The 23,472-nt window shown below is 41.2% G+C and overlaps 2 protein-coding genes across 3 annotated transcripts in view; one reads left to right on the plus strand and one right to left on the minus strand.

The window, feature by feature from the left end:
* The window catches only part of GPX5 (glutathione peroxidase 5), a 28,854-nt gene extending 18,371 nt beyond the window's left edge, over positions 1 to 10,483 (minus strand). Inside the window, exons 1-2 of the mRNA XM_053601312.1 lie at positions 10,433 to 10,483; positions 9,963 to 10,049 (exon numbers count right to left, since the gene is read on the minus strand). The gene's annotated coding sequence lies outside the window, so the exon portion shown is untranslated. The remainder of the gene's footprint in view (positions 1 to 9,962; positions 10,050 to 10,432) is intronic.
* GPX6 (glutathione peroxidase 6) lies at positions 9,984 to 20,726 on the plus strand. 2 transcript variants are annotated; one of them, XM_053601314.1, is made up of 5 exons: positions 9,984 to 10,070; positions 13,102 to 13,252; positions 17,816 to 17,936; positions 18,394 to 18,493; positions 19,750 to 20,726. In XM_053601314.1, the coding sequence occupies exons 1-5, from the start codon at positions 9,984 to 9,986 to the stop codon at positions 19,948 to 19,950; spliced, it is 660 nt and encodes a 219-aa protein (XP_053457289.1). In that variant the 3' UTR covers positions 19,951 to 20,726. The 2 variants fall into 2 exon arrangements, with proteins under 2 accessions (XP_053457289.1, XP_053457288.1); XM_053601313.1 differs by lacking the exon at positions 9,984 to 10,070 and adding an exon at positions 12,521 to 12,591.
* The last annotated feature ends 2,746 nt before the right edge of the window (positions 20,727 to 23,472 follow it).

A 23,472-nucleotide genomic window follows, 5' to 3' on the forward strand; every position in this document is an offset into this window, starting at 1 on the left:
GTGGAAAAATACCAGGTCTTAGTCTACAAACTCCCTACAGACATCTTGGGGCCATCTCAGGTACAGGGTTTGCTTTCTTCCTGGCTAAGATCAGAAAGGGCAGGAAATATTTACAGATGAAGTGATACAATGTTTGGAATTTATTTCAAAACAATTTAGTGTGTATGGGTATATGTGCAGGTGTGGGGGCTGTGGTAAGAAGCTTTTGTAGATGTAGATAAAGTGAAATCTGTCATTATCAACCATGAGCTGTATTGACCATGGTTGAAGTAACAGATATGTGAGGTTGATCATGAGCTTGCCTACTTTTTGCATATGTTTGAAATTTTTCATAATAAAAAGGAACAAGTTGCAGATACTCTAGTGGGGGGATTCTTAACACCGATTCAAAAGGAACAGAGCAGATTAGAGGATAAATAAGAGAGATACAAATGGAGCATAAGGGAAATGAAAAAAAGGAAAATGAAAGAAAGAATGAGGACTTACATTAGTAAGCCCTTACTATGTACCAGACATTTCCAGATACAAATTCTTACTTAATCTTTCTTTTCTTTTTTTTTTTTGTAGAGACAGAGTCTCACTGTACCGCCCTCAGGTAGAGTGCCGTGGCGTCACACGGCTCACAGCAACCTCTAACTCTTGGGCTTACGCGATTCTCTTGCCTCAGCCTCCCGAGCAGCTGGGACTACAGGCGCCCGCCACAACGCCCGGCTATTTTTTTGTTGCAGTTTGGCCGGGGCTGGGTTTGAACCCGCCACCCTCAGCATATGGGGCCGGAGCCCTACTCACTGAGCCACAGGCGCCGCCCTTAATCTTTATTTTCAATGTCATTGCTCCAAATGACATTGCTTCTCTTTTACAAAAAGGATATTGATATCCAGAAAAATTTTTTAATTTGCCCAAAATTCTGTTGCTAGAAAGAACTCAAAACCAGATTTGTTTAAATTCTAAATCTATTTTTTCCCCTGTACACAGTGGAAAGAGAGTGTGTTTCAGGATGAGATTAGCATTTGAATTGAATAAAGCAGAGTGCCTTCCTCAACGTGGAAGAATCTCACAATCTTGAACAAAGAGGCCTGAACTTACAAACAACAGCAAAGGAGAATTTGCTTTCTCTGCTTGTCTTTGAGCTTCTCTTGCCTTTAGACTCAGTTTCTTACTGATGGAGCTTACCACCATCAACTTTCCTGATTCAGAATTGGACTGGAACTATCTATGCCATTGGTGTTCCTAGGTTTCCAACTTGCTGGTTGCAGATCTTGGGACTTCTCAGCCTCTATAATCACATGAGGCAATTCCACATGAGTTCACTGTCTAGATAGATAATTTTTGTTGCTTATAACAGAGTACCTGAAATTGGATGATTTATATTTTTTAAGACTTTATTTATTTATATACTTATTTTTAAGACCCTTGGGAAGGGGTCTCTGTTGCCAGAGGCTAGAGAACAGTGGCATCATCATAGCTCAATGCAACCTCAAACTCTTGGGCTCAAGACATCCTCCTGCCTCAGCTTCCTGAATAACTGGGACTACAGGTGCCTGTCACCATGCCTAGTTAATTTTTTTATTTTTTTGTAGAGACAGGGTCTCCTTCAGGATGATCTCAAATTCCTGGCCTCAAGCAATCCTTCCCCCTTGGCCTACCAAAGGTGTGAGTCACTAAACCAGCCTGAAATTGGGTAATTTATAAAGAAACAAAATTTATTTCTTTTAGTTTTGGTGCTGGGAAGTCCAAAGTTGAAGGGCTATATCTGGTGAGGTCCTTCTTATTGGTGGGGACTCTCTGCAGATACCAGAGCCAGTAGCTTGGGTCACTGCATGGCAATGTGGCTGAGTGTGTCAACTCAAATCTGTCTCCCTCCTTATAAAGGCATTGCTCCCACTCCTGTGATAACCTATTCAGTCATTAACACATTAATGTTAGGGCACAGCCCTCATGATCCAATTACCTTTTAAATACACCACCCCCAGACACTGCCACATTGGGGATTATGGTTCAGTATGAGTTTCAGAGGAGACAAACATTCAAATCATAGCAGATAAATATCTTCTTTGTTCTATCTTTCTAGAGAAACTTGACTAATTCCCTGCAAATGCCTGCAATTGGGGGGATGCTTTTTCTAGTTTGTCTTTACCCTTGAAACTGCCCTTTATAAAACTAATAAAGAACCACAAGGTGGGAAATGTTATAGGGGGAATGTGGTACATTCAATATATACTGATAATGTTTGTTTTCTTGTTGTATCTACTATCCCTTATAATTGCAGAGGTCAAATGTGACTTGAATACTACAATTTTAATACAGTTTTTTCCTTTTTAAAAAATCACATACATTTTTGGGGATCCTCTGTATATATATCCAACCATTATTCCCTAGGTTGTTTTTCACTACACTAGAACCTCCATAAATGACCACCTCCCTATACTGACCACCTCCTTAAGTTCACATAATTTTCATAGACTGGACAGTCACCACATGTACATATCAATATAGTAGGCCTAGGTTTTCATGTTGAACACTTCCATATGTCGACCAATTTGTTATAGTTCCTTGGATGGTCAACTTACAGAGGTTCGCTTGTGATTGCTTACTACTCAGAAGTCATATGATGGTTGTAAAGATTTTTAGCTTCTTCATTGCTCCCGTAGACAACATCACCTTAAGGCTAGTCTTTGAGATATTTTTCAGGCCTTGCATTCTGGTGGAATGATGGACCTACACAGACCAGTGCACCATACCAAAGAACTGATTCAACTGGTATTGTGATTCCTACACAAGAGCTGACAAGGCAAAGAAGAAAATTTCTACAGCCCTATGGTTCCACCCTGAACCCAGCCAATTAATAGCTCAAATTGCTTAGACTTTTGCCTACCAAACTATCTTTAAAAACCCTTTCTCCCAAATATTTGAAAGATAGATTTCAGAACTTCCTCTAATCTCCTTGCATGGTGCCTGCAATATTAAACTTTCTTTGTGGCAAATCCTGCTATCTCAGTATTTTGGCTTCCTCTGGAGCAGCAGGCAATGAAGCTGGTATGGCTATAACACCCTAAAGGTGAAGATATTCAGACCATAACTTAAGGTGGAAAGGCTCTTACTGCTTGACCCTAGAGTTTTACATCTGACCTCTGTGGGGTCAGTGTTAATTCTTGGAGTCGGTGTCAGAATCAAATCGAATTGTTGGAAATCAATTTGGAGAATCACATTTCCCCTTTAGCGATAGGAGGCTTTCAAATCAACTCTACCTGAAGAGATACTTTAATCTCCCTAAAGCAATTAACAACTAGACTTCAGACAGAAGAGAAGGCAATATGACCCCATAGGCAATGTTTGGCGTGATGCAGTCACAAGCCAAAGAAAGCCAGCAACACCAGAAGCTGGAAAAGGCAAGAAATGTATTCTTCTTCAGAGCCTCAACCTTGATTCAGTCAAGTGAAAGTGATTTTAAACTTCTGACCTCTCCAATTATGAGAGAATAAATTTTTGTTCTTAAGTCACCAAATTAGCAGTAACTTGTTATGGCAGCTCTGAGAACATAATATAGATTTTGGTACCTGGAAGTGCAGTGCTGCAATAACAAATACGAAAAATGTCAAAGTAACTTTGGAATTGGATAATAGATAAAGGCTGGAAGAATTCTGAGTGCATGATAGAAAAAACCTAGAATGCTTTGAAGTGACTGCTAGTGGAAATGTGGATGTTAAAGATGCTTCTGGTGAAAGCTCAGAAGGAGATGAGGAACACATTATGGAAAATGGAAGGAGAGGTTCATAAGCCCTTCCTTCCTAGCATCACTTCAACCTCTAAAAGCTTTCACTGTCATACCTCTTGTGTGTCCTGTAGTAAAATCTCCTGTGTTTGTCTTACAAGGGGACATGTGATTACTTTAGGGCCCATGCAGATAATCCAGGATAATTCCTCCATCTCAAGTATCCCTATCTTAATCACAATCTGCAAAATCTTTGCCATGTAAGATAACATTTGCAGGTTCCAGGGATTAAAACTTAGTATCTTTGGAGGCCATTATTTAGCCTACTATAAAGAACAAGATTTGGGTTTTTGATGAGAATACACTTGACCATGAATTGCAGTTTGACATATTACCAGATGTTGAACTTTGGGAAAATTATCTCTTCTTGCTCTGTGTTCACATCACCATTTATGAAATGAGGAAAATATTAGCCTTATGATTATTTTAGTGGTGATTCAATAAGGAAACATATTTAAATATGCCTGACACACAGTAAGAAAGGAGTTAACACATATTGTCTCTCCTTCCTGTTTTCTCCTTTATTCTTTATCTTTATGTCTTTTTTCTTTATTGACCCTCTCCATTTATTATTCCCCTATTTCTTCCCTATATCCTCCCTATTCTATCTCATGGATCAAACCCCCCCTAACATCACTTGTTCTTACTGATTTTTGCTCATTCAAGCCATGGTCCAGGGAGTAGACAGACTTGGCACTGAGAAGCTTGCAAGCTATGGGGACTATCAGACTAGAACCCATGGTAATAAAAATTAAATGGGAGAAGTCAAGCTTTTCCAGCTTTTCTTCACTTGATTTGGTAGCTACAGCAACAGAAGCCAGTGCTTGTTTTTTAGCCAAGGCAAGGAAGGTCAGAATGGTCAGTTACTCCACTTTTTATGCCTCTTTCTTTCCATATATGAATTGAAGAAGCTCAAACACTTCAGCACTAAAATCCTAGAGTTTTCATAGTCAGTACTCTCAGATTTTCAAAGTGAGAAATGGTGAGAAGAGATCGCCAAGAGATCTGAACTTTTCAAAAGATGAGGAAATGTTAAAAGACTATAAAATGTGAAAGAAAGTAAATGCAGTAACTTTTCTAGTTCTAAACCCTTATCCCCAGGTTGCTAGTTGAATTTTAGTCTGCAGTGAGATGGGTGTACTCCTTCTTTCCTAGGGAGGAGCTAAGCCTAAGTCACAGAGGCTTTGGGACTATGACTTGTTGGGGGACATCTGGTTCTGTGGCCAAGTTAGTAGTTAGTTAGCTCTTGTAGGTGCTGTGAGCATATCAGATTTCCATGGTTATATGTGGACATGGTGACATCTGCCTCCTACATTAAGGTAGGAATAATGAACATGGGCGCTACCTAGAAAAGGACATGTTCTTTTTACACATTGTCTCTTCTGTCTCAACAAACCGTAGAATTATTTTCTAAAGCAGATGAAGATAGAAATTTTGGCAGTAGTGGCAGAGTATTGAGGAGGACTTTGAATCGGGTCCGGTCGCCTTGATGAAAGCTTAAGGGCCATGACCAGCTTGGATCTGAGGTGTCTTCAAGGATAAGGCACTAATAGGTACAAATACATATGTGTAATATAAAGGAAGCTGGCTGGGCATGGTGGCTTACGCCTGTAATCCTAGTACCCTAGAAGGCTGAGGTAGGATCACTTAAGCCCAGGAGTTTGAAGTTGCAGTGAGCTATGATAATGCCATGGCACTCTAGCCTCGGCGACAGAGTGAGACCCTGTCTCAAATTAAACAAAAAACAGCAGCAGCTACAACAAAAACACAACTCTCTTCAAATTCCTAATATGTATAGGAATATATACATTCCTAATACAAAGGTGTCAAAGGAAATTAAACAAATGAACAAACAAACAAAGACCATTGGGGCTGGGCATAGTGGCTCACACCTGTAATCCTAGCACTCTAGGAGGCCAAGGTGGGAGGAGTGCCTGAACTCACAGGTTCAAGACCAGCTTGAGCAAGAGCCAGATACTGGTTCTAAAAATAGCTGGGCATTGTAGTGGGCTCCTTTAGTCCCAGCTATTTGGGAGACTGAGGCAACAGAATCACTTGAGCCCAAGAGTTTGAGGTTGCTGTGAGCTATGACACCATAGCACTCTACTGAGGGTGACAAAATGAGACTGTCTCAAAAAAAAAAAAAAGTCCTTTGTTTTCTTTTAGATCAAAGGAGGTGATGGTAAAAAACCTTTTGCTGAGTGTGGGAGTAGACATTAAGCAACAGAAGAACCTTAAAGGAAATCAGAGAAAACTCTGTCCTTTTCTGAACTGAAACTCACTTGCCATGAATATTGGTTTCTTAGAGGTGCCATAACAAAGTTCTACATCACAGTAATTTAGAGAAACATGAATTTATTGTTTACAGTTCTGGAGGCTAGAAGTCCAAAAGCAGGGTGTCAGCAGGGTCATATGTTCTCTCTAGGGAAGTATCCTTTTCTTTCCTCTTGTAGCTTCTTGTAGCCCCAGATTTTTCTTGACTTGTGGCAGCATAAATCTCATCTCTGTCTTCATATGGCATTCTCCCTGTGTCTCTGCCTTTTTATAATTACACCAATCATATTGGATTATGAGCCCACCATATTTCAGTATAACCTAATCTTAACTAAGTACATTGGCAGTGACCCTATTTTCAAGTAAGGCCACATTCTAAGGTTAGGATTTTAATGTACCTTTTTTTGCATGTGGGGACACAATATAACCCATAATACCCTGTGTTTTTGGCAAATTTCTCTCTTTGCAATTCTGCTTATGTATGTTCTCTACACTGCTTCATCCTGATTAGGGTCAAAGAAGCAGTGATTGAGACAGATCTGTGTTTCTTTTATTTTCTTTTGAGACAAAGTCTTGCTTTATCATCTGGGCTAGAGTGCAGTGGCATCATCTTAGCTCTGTGGAACCTCCAACTCCTGGACTCAAGTGATCCTCCTGCCTCAGCCTCCTGAGTAGCTGGGACTATATGCATATGCCACCAAGCCCAGCTAATTTTTCTATGTAATTTTACTGTGTGTGGGGTGTGTGTCTTGCTTTTGCTTAGGCTGGTCTCGAACTCTTGTCCTCAAGTGATCCTCCCACCTCCACCTTCCAGAGTGCTAGGATTACAGGCGTGAGCCACATGTCAGCCTAAGCTGTGTTTCTGATCCTTTCCTGTCCCAGCCTATAGGCTATTTGTAAAATGTAGCAATGAACTTAGGTCAAATTTAAGGCCTAGTCAAGCTCCCCAACACCCTGATTTGTGACTCAGGCCTTAGAGTTTCCTCTGAAGTCTTGTTTCATAAAATTTGCATCCATTATTTTGAACGAAAATATGCAATTGACAGTTACAAACCAAGGGTCAGGGACATGGGAAAACAAACTGTTCCTGACTCCCCCATAAGTATACAACTTTAATGTATAAAAAATCTTTCAGGGCTGGGCACTGTGTCTTTCACCTATAATCTCAGCACGTTGGAAGTCTGAGGCAGAAGGATTACTTGAGCCCAGGTGTTCAAGACTAGCCAGGGCAACATTATGAGACCCTGCCTCTATTTAAAAAAAAAAAAAAAATCTTTCATATATGATCCCAAAGTGCTAGCCCAGATTTGACCTAAAATGTCAAGAATCAACACCCACACAGGTGGACTGTGGGTGATGGAGACAGTTTTATCTGCCAGAAACAGAACATTTATGAAGGGAAGTCTATATCTGGAAATTTGGCTGATGTTAAATCAGGAAGGACCTTGAATGCTCCAAAGGAGAATTTCAAATTAAAAGTGTAAGAATTCCAGAGGAATCAAAGTTGGGTACAGTGACGTGTACCTGTAGATCCAGCTACTTGGGAAGCTGAGGTGGGAGGATTGCTTGAGCCTAGCTGGGGCAACAGTGGGATTTCATCTCTAAAAAAAAGTAAAAGAAGAATTTTGAAGAAATCAAGGAATTTTTAACATGAATGCCGTCAACAAAATTGACCTTTAGAAAAGTCATAAGAGGCAGAGTGTGGAGGAAGGAGGGACTGGAGAAGATCCAGGGGTTGAGGAGATAGCTAAGGGACAGAAGCAAACTTCCTGGAAGGAGACAGGAATTAAGGTTCCAAAGGAGGATGGGCAAAAGGGAATTGTAGCCATGTGATACCTTCAGGTGGACCACAGACATCAGATGTCCCTTGCTTCCTCTGGCTGAGTGTGTGCTCCTATACTTTCATTTCTCATTGCTGGAGGGCTGGACTTCGGGTGCTCAATAGTTCATCAGGAATACAGGAACACTGAAACCTAGGAATTTGGTGTTTTAGGCCCTTTGACCTACTGCTGAGGTTGGCCACAATTATGATCCATATAGAACCGAGCAAGGGCTTGGAGTAGGAATCAGGAGTTCATTTTCATTTCACTATTACTAACCCTGTGACTTTTGCTGTATTATCTCTTTCCTTGAGCTTCAGTTTTCTCACATGTGAAGCTGTGTGAATACATTTCTCATAGCTCACCCAAGGCAGGCCCTGGGGTAAGTGGTTTATAATTATTATCACATTTAATTCTCACAGCAGCCCTACAAGGTAAATAATATTAATACCCTGATTTCATAGATGAAAAAACTGGGGACAGAGACATTAACTTTTTCAGAGTCAAAGAGCTAGTCAGTGACACCAACAGGCATTGAATTCATTGGTCTTTACAACTTCATGGTGAAAGATTCATCCATTTTGTGAACTGAGAACAAGAGAAGGCGAATGAGCTTGGGAATGTGTGTAGGTCTATGCCATGGGAGGAAAGCTTTCTGCACAGCTGCCCTAACACTTTGGGGACCTGCATGGTGGGACTAGGTATCAGTGATCAAACCACAGATTATACACAAGTTTAAGACTCAGCTCCAAGAGGCAGAGAAGGCCTTTTGTATAAACCTGGAAGAAGCAGGGCAGGTGGAGGGGGCTTAGAAATGAAGAGGAAGAATTTTTCACTTCAATTAACAAGGGAGTTTAGTAAAGCTAAGCTGACAGAGAAAAGCCGGATGGGTGGGAACAGAATGGATGGGCTGGTGGCCAGGGAAAACTTTCTGTGTGCCTCTTCACCAATCCAAATACTTGCCAACATCTTCCTGGTCCTTATCTTCTTACAGCCTCACAAGAAATGGGATTATAAAATAATCAAGGGCAGACATGATTACAATCATTTACAGAGGATGAAACTCAAGCCTGGAGTAGTTTCCTGATTCACAGTTTAGCATTTTCTCCCTGATTACTTTCCGCTGGGAATGTGCATCCCTCATTTGTGCTGCTCCTGCTTGAAGGAGTCCTTCCCCAGGGCACAGACTGCCAGGCAAAGTGTCTGAGACACCCAGACCTACACAGCTGATTAGACAATGCAGTGCTCTCTTAACCAAGTGATGAAAGTGTGAGGGGACAAGACAAAGGATACATAGTCATCTAGGGCAATGGTTCTCAAACGTTAGTTTGTATGGAAATCATGTGATAGTTTTGTTTTTAAAAAGCAACTTCTGTACTAGACCGTTTATTGCAGCTCAATTTACAATCGCCAAAATGTGGAAACAGCCTAAATGCCCACCAACCCAGGAATGGATTAACAAGCTGTGGTATATGTATACCATGGAATACTATTCAGCCATTAAAAAAAAACGGAGACTTTACATCCTTCGTATTAACCTGGATGGACGTGGAAGACATTATTCTTAGTAAAGCATCACAAGAATGGAGAAGCATGAATCCTATGTACTCAATTTTGATATGAGGACAATTAATGACAATTATGGTTATGGGGGGGGACAGAAAGAGGGAAGGAGGGAGGTGGGTGGGGCCTTGGTGTGTGTCACACTTTATGGGGGCAAGACATGATTGCAAGAGGGACTTTACCTAACAATTGCAATGAGTGTAACCTGGCTTATTGTACCCTCAATGAATCCCCAACAATAAAAAAAAAAAAAAAAGCAACTTCTGATTGAATAGCTGTGGCTTTCTTTCCTGGATATGCACCTAGGAATTGCCAATCACTTAGAGAGGGTAGGGTGAGTACCTCAGGTTCCAAAGAGGGAAATCTCCACCTTCCTGCCAGAACATGCGCAAGTCTCATGTTTCAGATGCGGGGTGGGGGTGGGGAGACTGTGGGATGCATGAATGCTGCTCTCTGATTGGAGAGCGCATCTTCAAACCAGCCCCTTCCAGGGATTCAAAAGGGGCTAAGATTCCTGGGGACCTCAGACTTACCTAGTCCTCCTAGTAGGAGCCATGATTTGGCAGTTCTGGGCCTCCTGTTTTTTCCCCCTGTTCCTGGTGGGCTTCACTCAACAGATTCTAAAGCCAGAAAAAATGAAGGTGAGTGTCCAGCAGGGGATCCAGGCTGTCAAATGTGGGGAGTTCTCCTCTTTCCTCTTCTCAAAGGACAAGATCTGCCATTCCTGCCCTGCTTTGGAAATCCTGACACTGCTATGCTTTGCCTTTGCAGCAGAGACGCTCCCTCCTTAAACCAACTGTCTCTAATTTCCATCTTCTTCTCTGATCCTAGAGGTTCTTGAACTGAATGTGTGTTTGGGGGTGAGGGCACCGGTGCATTCTCTTTTGCCACTTCCAGATAACCCAGAGCCTGCCCCCTCCATGCTAGTCTGTAACATGGGAAGCACTGTGGATCCCTGGAAATGAAGCATAATTGTAGCAAATGGATTGAGAGGAAGACTGACCTGATTGACCTTGGAGAGGCTGCTCAGCGAGAAAGCCAGAGGGAGAGGTTAAAGAAACTGGTACTGGGGTAGTGCCTGTGGCTCAGTGGGTAGTGCATCGGCCCCATATACTGAGAGTGGTGGGTTCAAATCCGGCCCCAGCCAAACTGCAACAAAAAAATAGCCAGATTGGGCGGCACCTGTGGCTCAGTGAGCAGGGCTCCGGCCCCATATGCCGAGGGTGGCGGGTTCAAACTCAGCCCCGGCCAAACTGCAACAAAAAAATAGCCGGGCGTTGTGGCGGGCACCTGTAGTTCCAGCTACTCAGGAGGCTGAGGCAGGAGAATCGCCTAAGCCCTGGAGTTGGAGGTTGCGTGAGCTGTGTGATGCCACGGCACTCTACCGAGGGCCATAAAGTGAAACTCTGTCTCTACAAAAAAAAAAAAAAAAAAATAGCCAGGTGTTAGGACGGGTGCCTGTGATTCCAGCTACTCAGGAGGCTGAGGCAAGAGAATGGCCTAAGCCCAGGAGTTGTAGGTTGCTGTGAGCTGTGTGACACCACAGCACTCTACCAAGGGCAATAAAGTGAGACTCTGTCTCTACAGGAAAAAAAAAAAAAATCACACTAGAGTGTGCTATAGGAGTTTTCATGTCCAGGAAAGAGGAGCTTCTGTTCAGGGAATAATAAAACACACAAGACCAGGTTGGTTGTCCACCAAGATTAATTTTAGGGAAGGTGATGCAGTGAAGTGAGGACAAAGCTCAGATCAGAGGATATGTTCTCAGATCTCGGTGCTGCTCCAAATCACCTGATGCCATTCAGAAAAGTTCCCATAGTGGGTGTCACTAGCCACCCCTAAAAAAGATATGGCTGAGGATGCAGGGTAGGGACTGAGTGGACCACCTGAGGCACCAAGAGATTTTAACTTTAAAATTAAACAAACTCATTCAAGAACTCGGCCTCAGTGGTGGCAGTATATATATATATACAATGCCCATCAGATAATACAATGATTCCCAGACTTGACTTGTGTAAGAATCATCTGGAGAGCTTGTCAATAGCAGATTGCTTGGCCCCACCCCTAGAGTTTCTGATTCAGTAGGTCTTAGGGAGAGCTCAGGAATTTATGTTTCCACAATGCTGCCAGTACATACTCATACAGGCCCTCAAACCTGAGCTTTATGTCTTAACCTCTGTTATTGGCTGCCTGTGAAGTATAAGATGACGCATATAAAATGTGCGAGGACTGGTAGCTGCATTAAGATCACAGCTTATGTGAAAGGACAACCTCTAAGGGGCATCCCGGTCTATGTCAGCCACTGCTGGCTGGTTGGGTATGGAATTCCCAATGTAGAAAATCATCTTGTGAATGAAAAGCCATGCTCTATGTATCCCAACCTCTTCAAACTGACCTGAACAAATGGGAACAGAAATGAGAACTGGATGAGAAGAATTGAGTTTTTTAAGTCTGCAATTTTCTTGAGAATGAATCTATATGCCAGGTTGTAGGGTGATGTCCCTATGAGAAGCTAAAGTGGCTGTTGCTGAGCTCAGAGCTCAGTAAGGAAAATGAAAGCACACAAATGACAGTCCACAGGATGATTTTCATGTGACTTTTTATCACAGTAGCAAGAAAGGCAAATGCTAGGAATTATTTAGCACAGAGGTAAGGGGGCATGAAGGCAAAGAGAATGCAGGCACGTGGATGACAGCTCATCATAGTTGGTTTCTCAGACTAATATTCCCCCAAATTTGGACAAATACATATGCACAGATGTGTATAGAGGTATGGACACATAAGGAAAAGGCCTGCCCCAGGCAAGCCTCCTTTCCTGCAAGGATAGTGAAGAAGATATTGCCACAAGTCCTGGTGACAGAACTCATAGGCTTTTAAGGTGATAAAGAGCCTCTTGCCCCATTCTTCCCATGGAAGCTCACCCATAGGCAATTTCTTCACTACATGGGGCCAGCTTTAATAGACTGAGATTCTCTGAAGCCAAATTTACTCTTTTCTCCATTTGGCTAGGAATTTGACCTCTTACCACATTACATCTTGGCCTTTAATTCCAGGTTCTGTCTCCTTTTTTTTATTGGCATGTTTGTGGATAGAAAGTTTTTCCTCTAGACTATTTCTACACAATAAAGACATGAGAAGAAAGATACATCAAGGATGAGTCTTGTAGGTACCAGTGAGTATTGCATAGGCAAGCCGGGAAAGGCCCTTTGGTGGGATCCAGAGGAGGAGCAAGTTATGAGCCTAGGTTTGGGTGGAGGGATTATAATATCAGAACATAGAGATAAGGAATTTATTTAAAACTTATTTATGTTATGAAAAACCTTGCAAAACTCTAACAGTAATATCTGAGAAGGATGGGATGACTGGAATGGGTTATTATGATTGGGGGAGTATGCAATGTCAGAGAATGGAGGTCAATTGTATTAATCTTCTAGAAAAGGAAAGAATATTATAAAATATACTTGCCCTATCACACACACACAAAAATGGATAGAAAATATAAGTGCTCATTGTGATCTCAGCTCTAACTAAAAATTTTACTTGAAAAGGTCTCCTAAGTTCTTAGAATTACAAAGTATTACACAAAAGGTCTTCGGGTGCTTTGAAAAAGTCCACAGATATTGGGAATTATTGTTTATTTATATCATTATAATTATTTTTGTTATATTCCAGGTGGATTGCAACAAGGATGTGGCAGGCACCATTTATGAGTATGGAGCACTCACCCTGGATGGCGAGTACATCCACTTTAAGCAGTATGCAGGCAAGCATGTCCTTTTTGTCAACGTGGCCACCTACTGAGGCTTGGCAGTTCAGTACCCTGGTAAGAACTCATGTTTCAACTCATATGGAATTAGCTTTACCAGATAGCTATATATATATATATATATTTAGAGAGAATCTCAAGCTGTCTTCCTGGGTAGAGTGCTGTGGCATCACAGCTCATAGAAACCTCAAACTCTTGGGCCCAGGTAGCCATATTTTAATTCCAGATGGTTTGCTAATGTGTTATTGGGGGGTGGGGAGGGAGAAGGGATTGACAACTCTACTCCCCTACATCTCGCTCTTTCTCGCTTCTTAGAATACTAAGAGGATTATCTCTAGATTTGAGAGCTAAAACTTTCCCAGAGATTTAGTCACAAAGGCTACCAGGAACACACCCATAATAAACAAGCTGAATTATTGCTCAGTACCCTGAGCAACACATACTGGGGCTTCTGAGTAGGAGAGTGTCAGAAAGGACTTATTATAGAATCTGAGCCTGTATTAGATGATTTGGGAAAGGGTTTAAGAAATTGAAGCTTTGTTCTCAACTGGATACCATCAGGAAATGAAGAAAATTATGTGATTGGGTATCTTAATTATATCTACATGGTGGGAGAAATTAAGGCTAAAGCTATAACTGGTGAAGAAGCAAAAGTCACTCATATTGTTAAGAATAGGGTGGTGGTTAGTCATTTTGGTGATTTGAGCAATGTTTATGCTTTGACTGTGTTCAGCTATAATTATGAATGTTCTTGTTTTTGTTTTGATTCACGGTCACAGTTGCATAATATTAATATTCTATGAAATTGTTTGTTTCTAGGAGAATGCCAAAACCTAGTTGTGACTCCAAGGCCAGAACCTAGTTTTCAGAACCTGATTTTGTCTTTCACCTTGGTGACTTCTGATAACAACAGGAGAGAGGATTGATCTTTGATCTTTTGGAAAGCGCTCTTGGGTGTCCTTTGGCACCTCCAAATGACAGAGGAGGAAAAATGAAGTTTTCTATTTGGGTCGCCTTTGGTTGGTGAGGGCGCTTTAGCATGACTGGTAGTATGGGAGAATGTCTCATCTTTCCAAACGTGGCCTAACTTTCTGTGGTGGCTAAGGTGTGTTTTCTATTTTTTTCTGTACAAATATCGAGCAAGACTTTGGTATTCCTGTTAATCAAGAAAGGCTTAAAGCTGTAGATCAATTGTACCAGAGATACATGCAATTTTTGACAGGCCAAGAATTTTATTTTATGCTTTTAAGCAAAGTTCTAGATAAATTCAAAAGGTTTATTGCCCTGAATTCCACAGAGAAATAAATCAAAGTAATGTATGAATAAGCTTTAAGAAAACGTTTCTACACACTGACAATGCCATCTATTCAATTGATTAAAAATATAAACTCCTATCATTTATCTTATTGGAGCTTCAATAATAACAAATCTCAGAATTTTCTCCTTTTAAAATACTGCTTAGATTTAAGCATATTGCAATCTTGCATCCAAGATATATGGTTCATTTTGACATTTTAGACTTTTTTTTTTAATTATTGGGGATTCTTTGAGGGTAAAAAGAACCAGGTTACATTGATTCCATTTGTTAGGTAAAGTTCCTCTTATAATTGTGTCCCACCCCCAAAAGGTGTGTCACACACCATGATTCCTCACCCCCCTCCCTTCTTTCCTCTCTCTGCTCTCCCTTTCCCCCACCATGTACTAGATCATTAATTGTCCTCATATCAGAATTGAGTACATAGGATTCTCCATTCTTGTGATGCTTTACTAAGAATAATGTGTTCCACTTCTATCCAGGTTAATACAAAAGATGTAAAGTCTCCATTTTTCTTTTTTTTTTTTTTTTTTAGAGACAGTGTCTAACTTTATGGCCCTCTATAGAGTGCTATAGCGTCACAGCTCACAGTAACCTCCAACTCCTGGGCCTCAGCCCAGGATCCTCTTGCCTCAGCCTCCTGAGTAGCTGGGACTACAGATGCCCACCACAATGCCTGGCTATTTTTCGTTGCAGTTTGGCTGGGGCCAGATTCAAACCCGCCACCCTCAGTATATGGGGCCGGTGCCCTACCCACTGAGCCACAGGCACGGCCCCAAAATCTCCATCTTTTTTGAATGGCTGAATTCATTTTGACATTTTAAAATTAGCATTCAGAAGGTGCTGCTTGATTTAGGCAAAATTATATTTAAAAAAACATTCTTCTTGACTGCTCCAAAGGTAGTGAATTATCTCATTTGATTGTTCACAGTCAGTTACAGATCGAACTCCTTGTTCTACCCTTTCCCACGTTCTCACTACTGCATTTGACTGTTTCCTCCAAAACACAACAACAGAGTAAATTGTTCACATACTAAGAGAAGCTGAAGATTTTTTCAATGTAATGGTGAACTTAAATTTAAAAAGGTATTCTTAAAAATACAGATTGGGTAACAGCCACACATTTAAAAGAATATTGGGGTCACTTTATATTTTTTATTTTTATGTATAATCAATTCTAGGGAAAACCTGAGTTTTTTATAAAAACCTCAGGACCTAATTGTAAGAGCCCAAGCAACAGTTTTTATCATTTAGTAAGCGGGGATTTTCCTCCCTTCATTAATTTAAATTTGAAAAATATGGTAAATCTTAAAAGTGTAAACAATAGTTCCATTGGATGTGAATATGCTTTTTTAATTTTTTTTAATTTTATTTAGTTTTAAGTTAAATATGTTATGTGTTGAATAGTTAATACTGTTACAATATTCAGAATTCACAACATACAAAATGATTTAACAGTGGCACCTTCTACGTACCCTTCCCTTTAGGTGACCAATTTTATTAGTTAATAATAAAATCCCAGAATTTTTTTTTTTTTTTTTTGACACAGAGTCTTAACTCTGTCACCCTGGGTAGAGTGCCATGGCATCATAGTTCATAGGAATCTCCTGGGTTCAAGTGATTCTCCTGCCTCAGCCTCCCAAGTAGCTGGGACTACAGGCATCTGCCACAATGCTAGTGCCTGGCTAATTTGGGGGATTTTTTGCCTATTTTTAATAAAGATGGGGGTCTCACTTTTGTTCAAACTGGTCCTGAAGTCCTGAGCTTAAGAAATCCACCTACTTCAGCCTCCCAAAGTGCTAGGATTACAGGTGTGAGCCACCACACCCAGCTCAGAAATCTTTTATGCTTATATAATCAAATATTTCCCTTTCTCTCTCTTAAGCATATACACAAATACACACACACAGAAATGATTCTACATCTTGCTTTTTGCATAATAAAATATCTTGGGTGTTAATCTATAAAAGTACGTGATGAGCTTCCTCATTCATTTCTAAGGCATAGTTTTCCATTGTGTTGCTGTGATATGATTTATTAAACTAGGTTATGAGAATTTTAAAGAACATCTCATTCAAATTTTATTCCCAATTAGGAAATTTAGAGTTAAAGAAACTTGCCAAAGGACCAGACTCAAGATTTGCTAAGTTTTTCTATTGTAACAAGGAAATACTCTTCATGGCCAAAGATAAGAGGGAGTTGAGTATGGATAGTAACTGAGGAACTATATGAAAACAGGAAAGCGGGCAGCGCCTGTGGCTCAGTCGGTAAGGCGCCGGCCCCATATACTGAGGGTGGCGGGTTCAAACCCGGCCCCAGCCAAACTGCAACCAAAAAATAGCCGGGCGTTGTGGCAGGTGCCTGTAGTCCCAGCTACCTGGGAGGCTGAGGCAAGAGAATCACTTAAGCCCAGGAGTTGGAGGTGGCTGTAAGCTGTGTGAGGCCACTCTACCGAGGGCCATAAAGTGAGACTCTGTCTCTACAAAAATAAAAAAAAAAAAAGAAAACAGGAAAGCACTCTCCATTTAAGAAGAGGTTCTGAGGAGATGCCAGCAGGTAGAGCTGAGTCTCACTGAGGCTGGCTGATGCTGCTTCTGGGACTGAATAAATCTGAACTGAAAACAGTTGAAGATGAAAATAATGATACAAGTCTAGACAGACAAGTCAGACGGCTTCTTGGCAATGGTAAAGAGCAGTTTGGAGCTTGTAGCCTGAGGTTCCAGGGAGTGTGGCAGAGAAATGGCATCAGCTAGGTCGCTGGAATTGATGAGAGTATACAGAATGCTCTGGAGCTAGGCCAGAATTCCTCTGATTCCTTCCACTACTCCCTGGGAGGAGCAACAAAGAGTGCTCCTGGGAATGTGACTGGAGTGTCAGATTGTGTTATCCTGGGACATTAAAGAGAGAGAGAGAAAAGGTGGGGGGTCCATTTATTTGCCTTTTCCTGAATAGTACATTTGGTTAGTCAATCCGCCAACTAAGGAAGGTTTCCTCAGAAATAAGCAAGACTAACCAGTTGTGTGTGCATGTGTATGTGTGTGTTTGAAATAAGAATTCTTATTGGGTGGTAAAGTGCAGCTAGTTATGGGAACTATTGCCCAAGAAAAGCAGCAGCACCATTGGGATGAGTTTCTGGAAAGCTGTCATCTGGGTTTTGCTCTACCTTCTTGATCTCTGTAATCATGAATCTTTCCCTTCTTAGTCCATGGTTTACATATGTGATAAATGGATAAACCAATGGTCTTTCACTGTTGGAGGTGGAGCTTCTGACCAGGCCACCCATGCTATTCATTCTCTACTTACAGAATTGAATGCACTACAAGAGGACCTGAGAGATTTGGGTATCATTATTTTAGGCTTTCCCTGCAATCAGTTTGGAAAAGAAGAACCAGGAAAGAACTCAGAAGAGATCCTTTCTGGGCTCAAGTGAGTGCCTGTCAGGGTTTCCATTCCTCATTCTGCTGAGAAGCCTTTGCATTCTGGCAATTTCCAGGGGTGGTGGTAGTAAATCAATGGATTGAAGACTATAACCACGGTACTTTGAATTCAATCTAGCCGTGTCAACAGTCCTCAAATATTCTCTTTACATTTGGATTCTTCGATGGTGAGACTAAGGATCTAATAGAAAAGACACACAAGGAAAGAAGGGAATATAGGAAATGGAAATGAACCAGGAAGCCCAAGTTCAAAATATTGCCTTCCATTTGTATTGAATGTTCTATGGCTCTGTAAAGCCTACAGCATGAAGCCCTGATTTCCTTACCTTCCCTGTCTTCACTCTCTCTTTATCTCTGATTACTTGTGGTGGTGAGTTGGTGGTAGCCATTCCTCACCATCTCTGTCTTAATTTGGATCCTCTTGGGAATACTCTGATTCATTGTAGGTATGTGCGTCCAGGTGGAGGCTTTGTCCCCAATTTCCAGCTTTTTGAAAAAGGGGATGTGAATGGAGAGAATGAACAGAAAGTCTTCACTTTCCTGAAGGTGAGTGAACATAAATCTGGCATGGACTCGTCATCTTTACCCGATGTCCTAAAAGCAGTGGGGCTCATGTCTAGGTTTGGAGTTGGACTCCTTAAAAAGAGATACTCAAATAGGATGGCGCCTGTGGCTCAAAGGAGCTGGGTGCCAGCCCCATATGCCAGAGGTGGCGGGTTCAAACCCAGCTCCAGCCAAAAACTGCTCAAAAAAAAAAAAGAGATACTCAAATGAATTCAAGAATCATGGCAATATCTATTGTGGGCTTTCAACCTTAAGTAGAGCAAACATATAATGAATGCTAGCTCTGACACATCCCCAAAATCTGGTCTTCAGAACAAGACTGGCTTTTGTTCAAATTGTCACACTTCCACAGCAAACTTAAAAAAAAAAAGACAATGTGGGGAGTTTTCATAAAGCTCAACTTACTGAATATAAGACCAACATTTATTCTGATACTAAATTACTTAATTATATAGGTTTAAACATATATATTGGCTTTTCTCTTGCTCAAAAATGATGCTATCATCAATCTTATTGGTTCAACCTAATATTTAAAAATCTTTTAATTTTTGAATTTATGGTTATACGGTTATAGTAAACTTTTTTTTTTGAGACAGAGTCTCACTCTATTGCCCTGAGTTGAGCGCCGTCATAGCTCACGGCAACCTCAAACTCCTGGGCTCAAGAACTCCTCAAGTAGGTGGGATGACTGGCACCTGCCACAATGCCCAGGTAGTTTTTCTATTTTTAGTAGAGACAATCTCACTCTTGCTCAGACTGGAATAGTAAACTTTTAATTATTCCTATTGTTCAAAATGAATATTACTTATTCTACATTAATCTCCAAAAATAGTTATTGAACTTTCACTGGCCTGTAAAGCCCCAAACTCTGAGAACCACTATTCTAAACCAACCCATTATTTTTCAGCTAAGGAAACTGAAACTGTGAAAGTGATATGACTTGCCCAAGGAAATGGAGGATATTCTTTTATTAAAGTACCATGATAAAATCAAGAGAATGGAGGCGAGACAGGGAAAGAAGGGATTCTTTCTTGTTCACTATTGTACTCTGTAACTTTTGATTGCTTGGTAGTTGGTGTATTGGTGATGATACATTACAATGTCTGTGGTTGATGAGAAGCATGTTAAGGTTAATATATTAAAATATACATATAAGATTATCTAGGAGTAGGGATAACACTGGACCACACAGAGGTAAAAATTAATTTATGTTTCTATTTTTTGTATCTGTGCTCCAGAACTCCTGCCCTCCGACCTCTGATCTTCTGGGCTCATCAAAACAACTCTTCTGGGAGCCCATGAAGGTCCATGACATCCGCTGGAACTTTGAGAAGTTCTTGGTGGGATCTAATGGAGTTCCTGTCATGCGCTGGTACCACCGGGCTCCAGTCAGCACAGTCAAGTCAGACATTCAAGAGTACCTAAAGCAGGATGCTTAGTAGGAAGGGCTAGTGCTGGCAGAAGTTCCACCTGCTGATCACCTGAAGGACTTATCTAACAAATGATTGTCTTTGCTCCACCCCCCTTCCTATCTAGCTTCCATGTCACCAAACCATCCTGTATAATCCAAGCAGCTGCTTATACTTGTGTGTAGCTGTGTATAAATCTGTGTGTGAATAATATGTGGGAGTGCATTGGTGTGTATGTGCATGAGTGTGTTTGAAGATTAAGGGAAAGAAAACTTAACCTCTCCAACTCTGATCCTGAAATACAATTTTTTTTCCCAATCTATTCCAAACAAAAATTATATTTTAGGGTAGATCGTTCAGACTGCCCATGCGTAAGAAAGCAATCCCCAGAAGCTGTGACATCTATCTTCCCCCATCCTGAAGGTTTAAGAAAAGCAGGAACTGGCAGCAAGACTCTCTAGGTCCTCTTTTCTCCTTTAAGTTAGGCATGTTTCGTTAAACTGTTCCTATCCCTAATTAGTTCTCTCTATTCTTCTGCCACCCAGAAGTTTTCTTGTAGAACCTCTGAAGACAGAGTGAGAGCAGAGACCTCACTCACAGAAGGGAGGGGCATCTTCATGATGGTGGGTCTCAAAACCTCTCTGGGTCAGACCCTACCAGAGCCTTCCTTGGTGCCTGTCCCTTAGTGCATTCAGGTCATGGCACCTGGGCAGGGATGTCCCTTTATTCTGAATGATAGACTTTCTTCTGACCCTGAGTCTCCCCATTGTTAAACTCATTCTTATCAGTCTCGAATTAAAAACCTGTGCAGCAACCTGGCTCTGTGTGGTACTTTCTCAGTCCTGTATTATATCTAGAGTCATAACTCTTCTCTCACTTTGTCCCTGTTCCCTTGACCCCTTCACTTGGTTCCTAATATTTTATTTTTCTCAGAAGCACTCCAGACCTTGCCTTGGTACATCCAAAGCGCTTGGTGAGACAGTCTACTCAGAATTGCTGTGACTGTGTGTTCTCTGGTGTTAGGTCCCTCCGCATCCTCCCCTTCAGGTCTCTACACGAGAAGAATCTTTACTTCTCTTCTGCTCTCTGCAACAAATAGGCATACATTTCTGTGTATAAAATTAATTCATTCTCAGTATTAAAATCTGAAAACAGCCTGGGTGTGGTGGCTCACACCTGTAATCCCAGCACTTTGGGAAGCCATGGTGGGAGGATCACTTGAACTCAGGAGTTTGAGGTTGAACTTAGCTATGATGATGCCACTGCCCTCCAGCGTAGGCTATAGGGCAAGGCCTTGTCTGGGAGGTCAAGTGGAGGGGACCTGAAAATATCTAAAATGAAAAGAACATAACAAAACAGAAAAGATATAACAAAAAACGTTCCTACTTAGAGGTGCAAAGGACCTGGTGGGAAGTCCTCTCTGGCCCAAGCTGTTTTATAATTACAATTCAGTCTTTTATAACAGATACAGAAAAATTAGATATTAAGGAAAGAGAAGTTTATATGAGGGAGTAAAATAAAATAGCTGCTTTTCTTTTCGTTTCGTAAATTGTGTGGAACATAAGTATTCGCACACATACAAATATTTTCGCACTTAAAAAATGCAGATCAGGATAGCCAAGGACCAGGAAATGGGTGGAGGAAGATGAGATGACACAATGTATAAAATTCTCTCCAGGTACTAGTTTAGCCTAACCAAGGCATCTGTAGTTGCCATATAGAAGTGAAGGCTCCAGGGGAGTGACATTCCTAAAGTAATGAAGGAAGAGGTCTGTAGGTTCCAGCCTGAGTGTACCATTCTTGAGTATCTGGGAGAGGCCTCCATCTGCCCACCCCTACCTCCCACTCCCCACTCCCAGCTTGGAAAAAGTCAGGTTCTCTCCCCCTGGTGCCCTCCTATGGCTCTCTCTCTCTTTCTCTCTCTCTCTTTTCTAGACTCACTCTGTTGCCTAAGCTAGAGTGCCCTGGCTTCAGCCTAGCTCACAACAACCTCAAACTACTGGATTCAAGAAGTACTCCTGATGTGGCTGTTTCGGAAGAGAAAAATAAAGGTTGTTCTGGAAAGACCTAAAACCAGAGAAATTTTGAAACAAATTTCCTTGCAGTGGTGAGCAAAGGTGAGGTACAGGTATGGGAGCAGTAGTTCAGATTAGGATTTCACAGATACTGATGACAATAATAATATAAAATCTTTGTAAAGAGAGGATCGAGAGATAAACATTTCCACTTCTCTCTTTTTTAAGCAATGCCTATCACAAAGCTTAGCCCCCAAGGAAAGCTACACACAGAAACTTGTGGGAGGGGGCAGACTGACCGGTAGTGTCTCAGAGGTTCTAGTCTGCAATGCTTAAAGGTTTACTATTGTTATTGTGGTTATTATCATCATTACCATCACAGGCTCTAGTATTGTGGCAGAGTTTTTTCTTCAAACCAGAAGTTTCCACAACCTGTCATGTAAGTCAGGTAAACTGAAGCTAATTTGGTCTATAAACCCACTACTCCATAAACACCCCAGAGGCAACTAGAATCACTAAAGTTCTGTTGATCACAAAATTTTGGGGGATTAGCTGGCATGGTGATGTGGTGGCCTGTGTCCATAGTCCCAGCTACTTGGGAGGCTGAGGCAGGAGAATTGCTTGAGCCCAGGTGTTTGAAATTGCAATGAGCTCTGATGATGCCACTGCACTCTAGACTGGGCAACAGAGCAAGAACTTGTCTCAAACAAACAAAACAAAAACAAAAAACTTTTTGGTAGAGTCTTCAGGTGTGATGGGAAGATTCTAAAGTCCCAGACAACCAGGACTCAGATTCTTTACAATCACATTATTCTCAAATTTGACAAGCAACTCATTTCTGGTTACAAGACTATTGTTGAAGCTGCAAGGGGGTCTTGGTCTAGTACCAGACCTGGAACCCTTCTCAGGACTGTTAGATCTGATCTTAGAAACTGCTATAAGAGAAACTATCATCAGAAATGTCTTTCAACCTCCCAGACATTGGACTGCTCTAATAATACTATCATCAGCAAAAAGAAAATACAGACAAAGAGCTTAACAGAGTCTGTGTTCACATGTATATGCCAACACAGATAAACACTCAACATAAAGAGAAATTTAGGAGGTTCCAAACATACCTACTCCAGTTTCATCTAACAAGCACTGGTAATGTTGAATCAAAACAAGATAGTTCCCACCCTCACAGACAGTTGGGGGTTTATCCAATCCAAAAATAAATGGGAATTCCTTCAGAATCTCCCAAATTGACAGGGGCATCCTCCCATTGTGTGTTACCTTCAAATAGCACTATCCACCCAGACACAAATTTCAAAATCCAAATCCAGAGTTCCTTTGGAAGCAATCACCATTGTGATGGGAGGACAGTAGTAATGCCACAGAAGCAGAAGAGTCCTTTCTTAGTAATTTTTCATCATCCACTAATCCCCTCCCTCTGCCTATTGGCTATGAATCTTCATTTGTCCCTGTTATATTCTAAGTTGAGTTCAGTCTCTCTTCCTTATTGCAATAGTCTTGACTTCTATTGCAATAGTCTTAA

The sequence above is a fragment of the Nycticebus coucang genome, chromosome 9, assembly GCF_027406575.1.
Source record: "Nycticebus coucang isolate mNycCou1 chromosome 9, mNycCou1.pri, whole genome shotgun sequence".
NCBI lineage: Eukaryota > Metazoa > Chordata > Mammalia > Primates > Lorisidae > Nycticebus > Nycticebus coucang.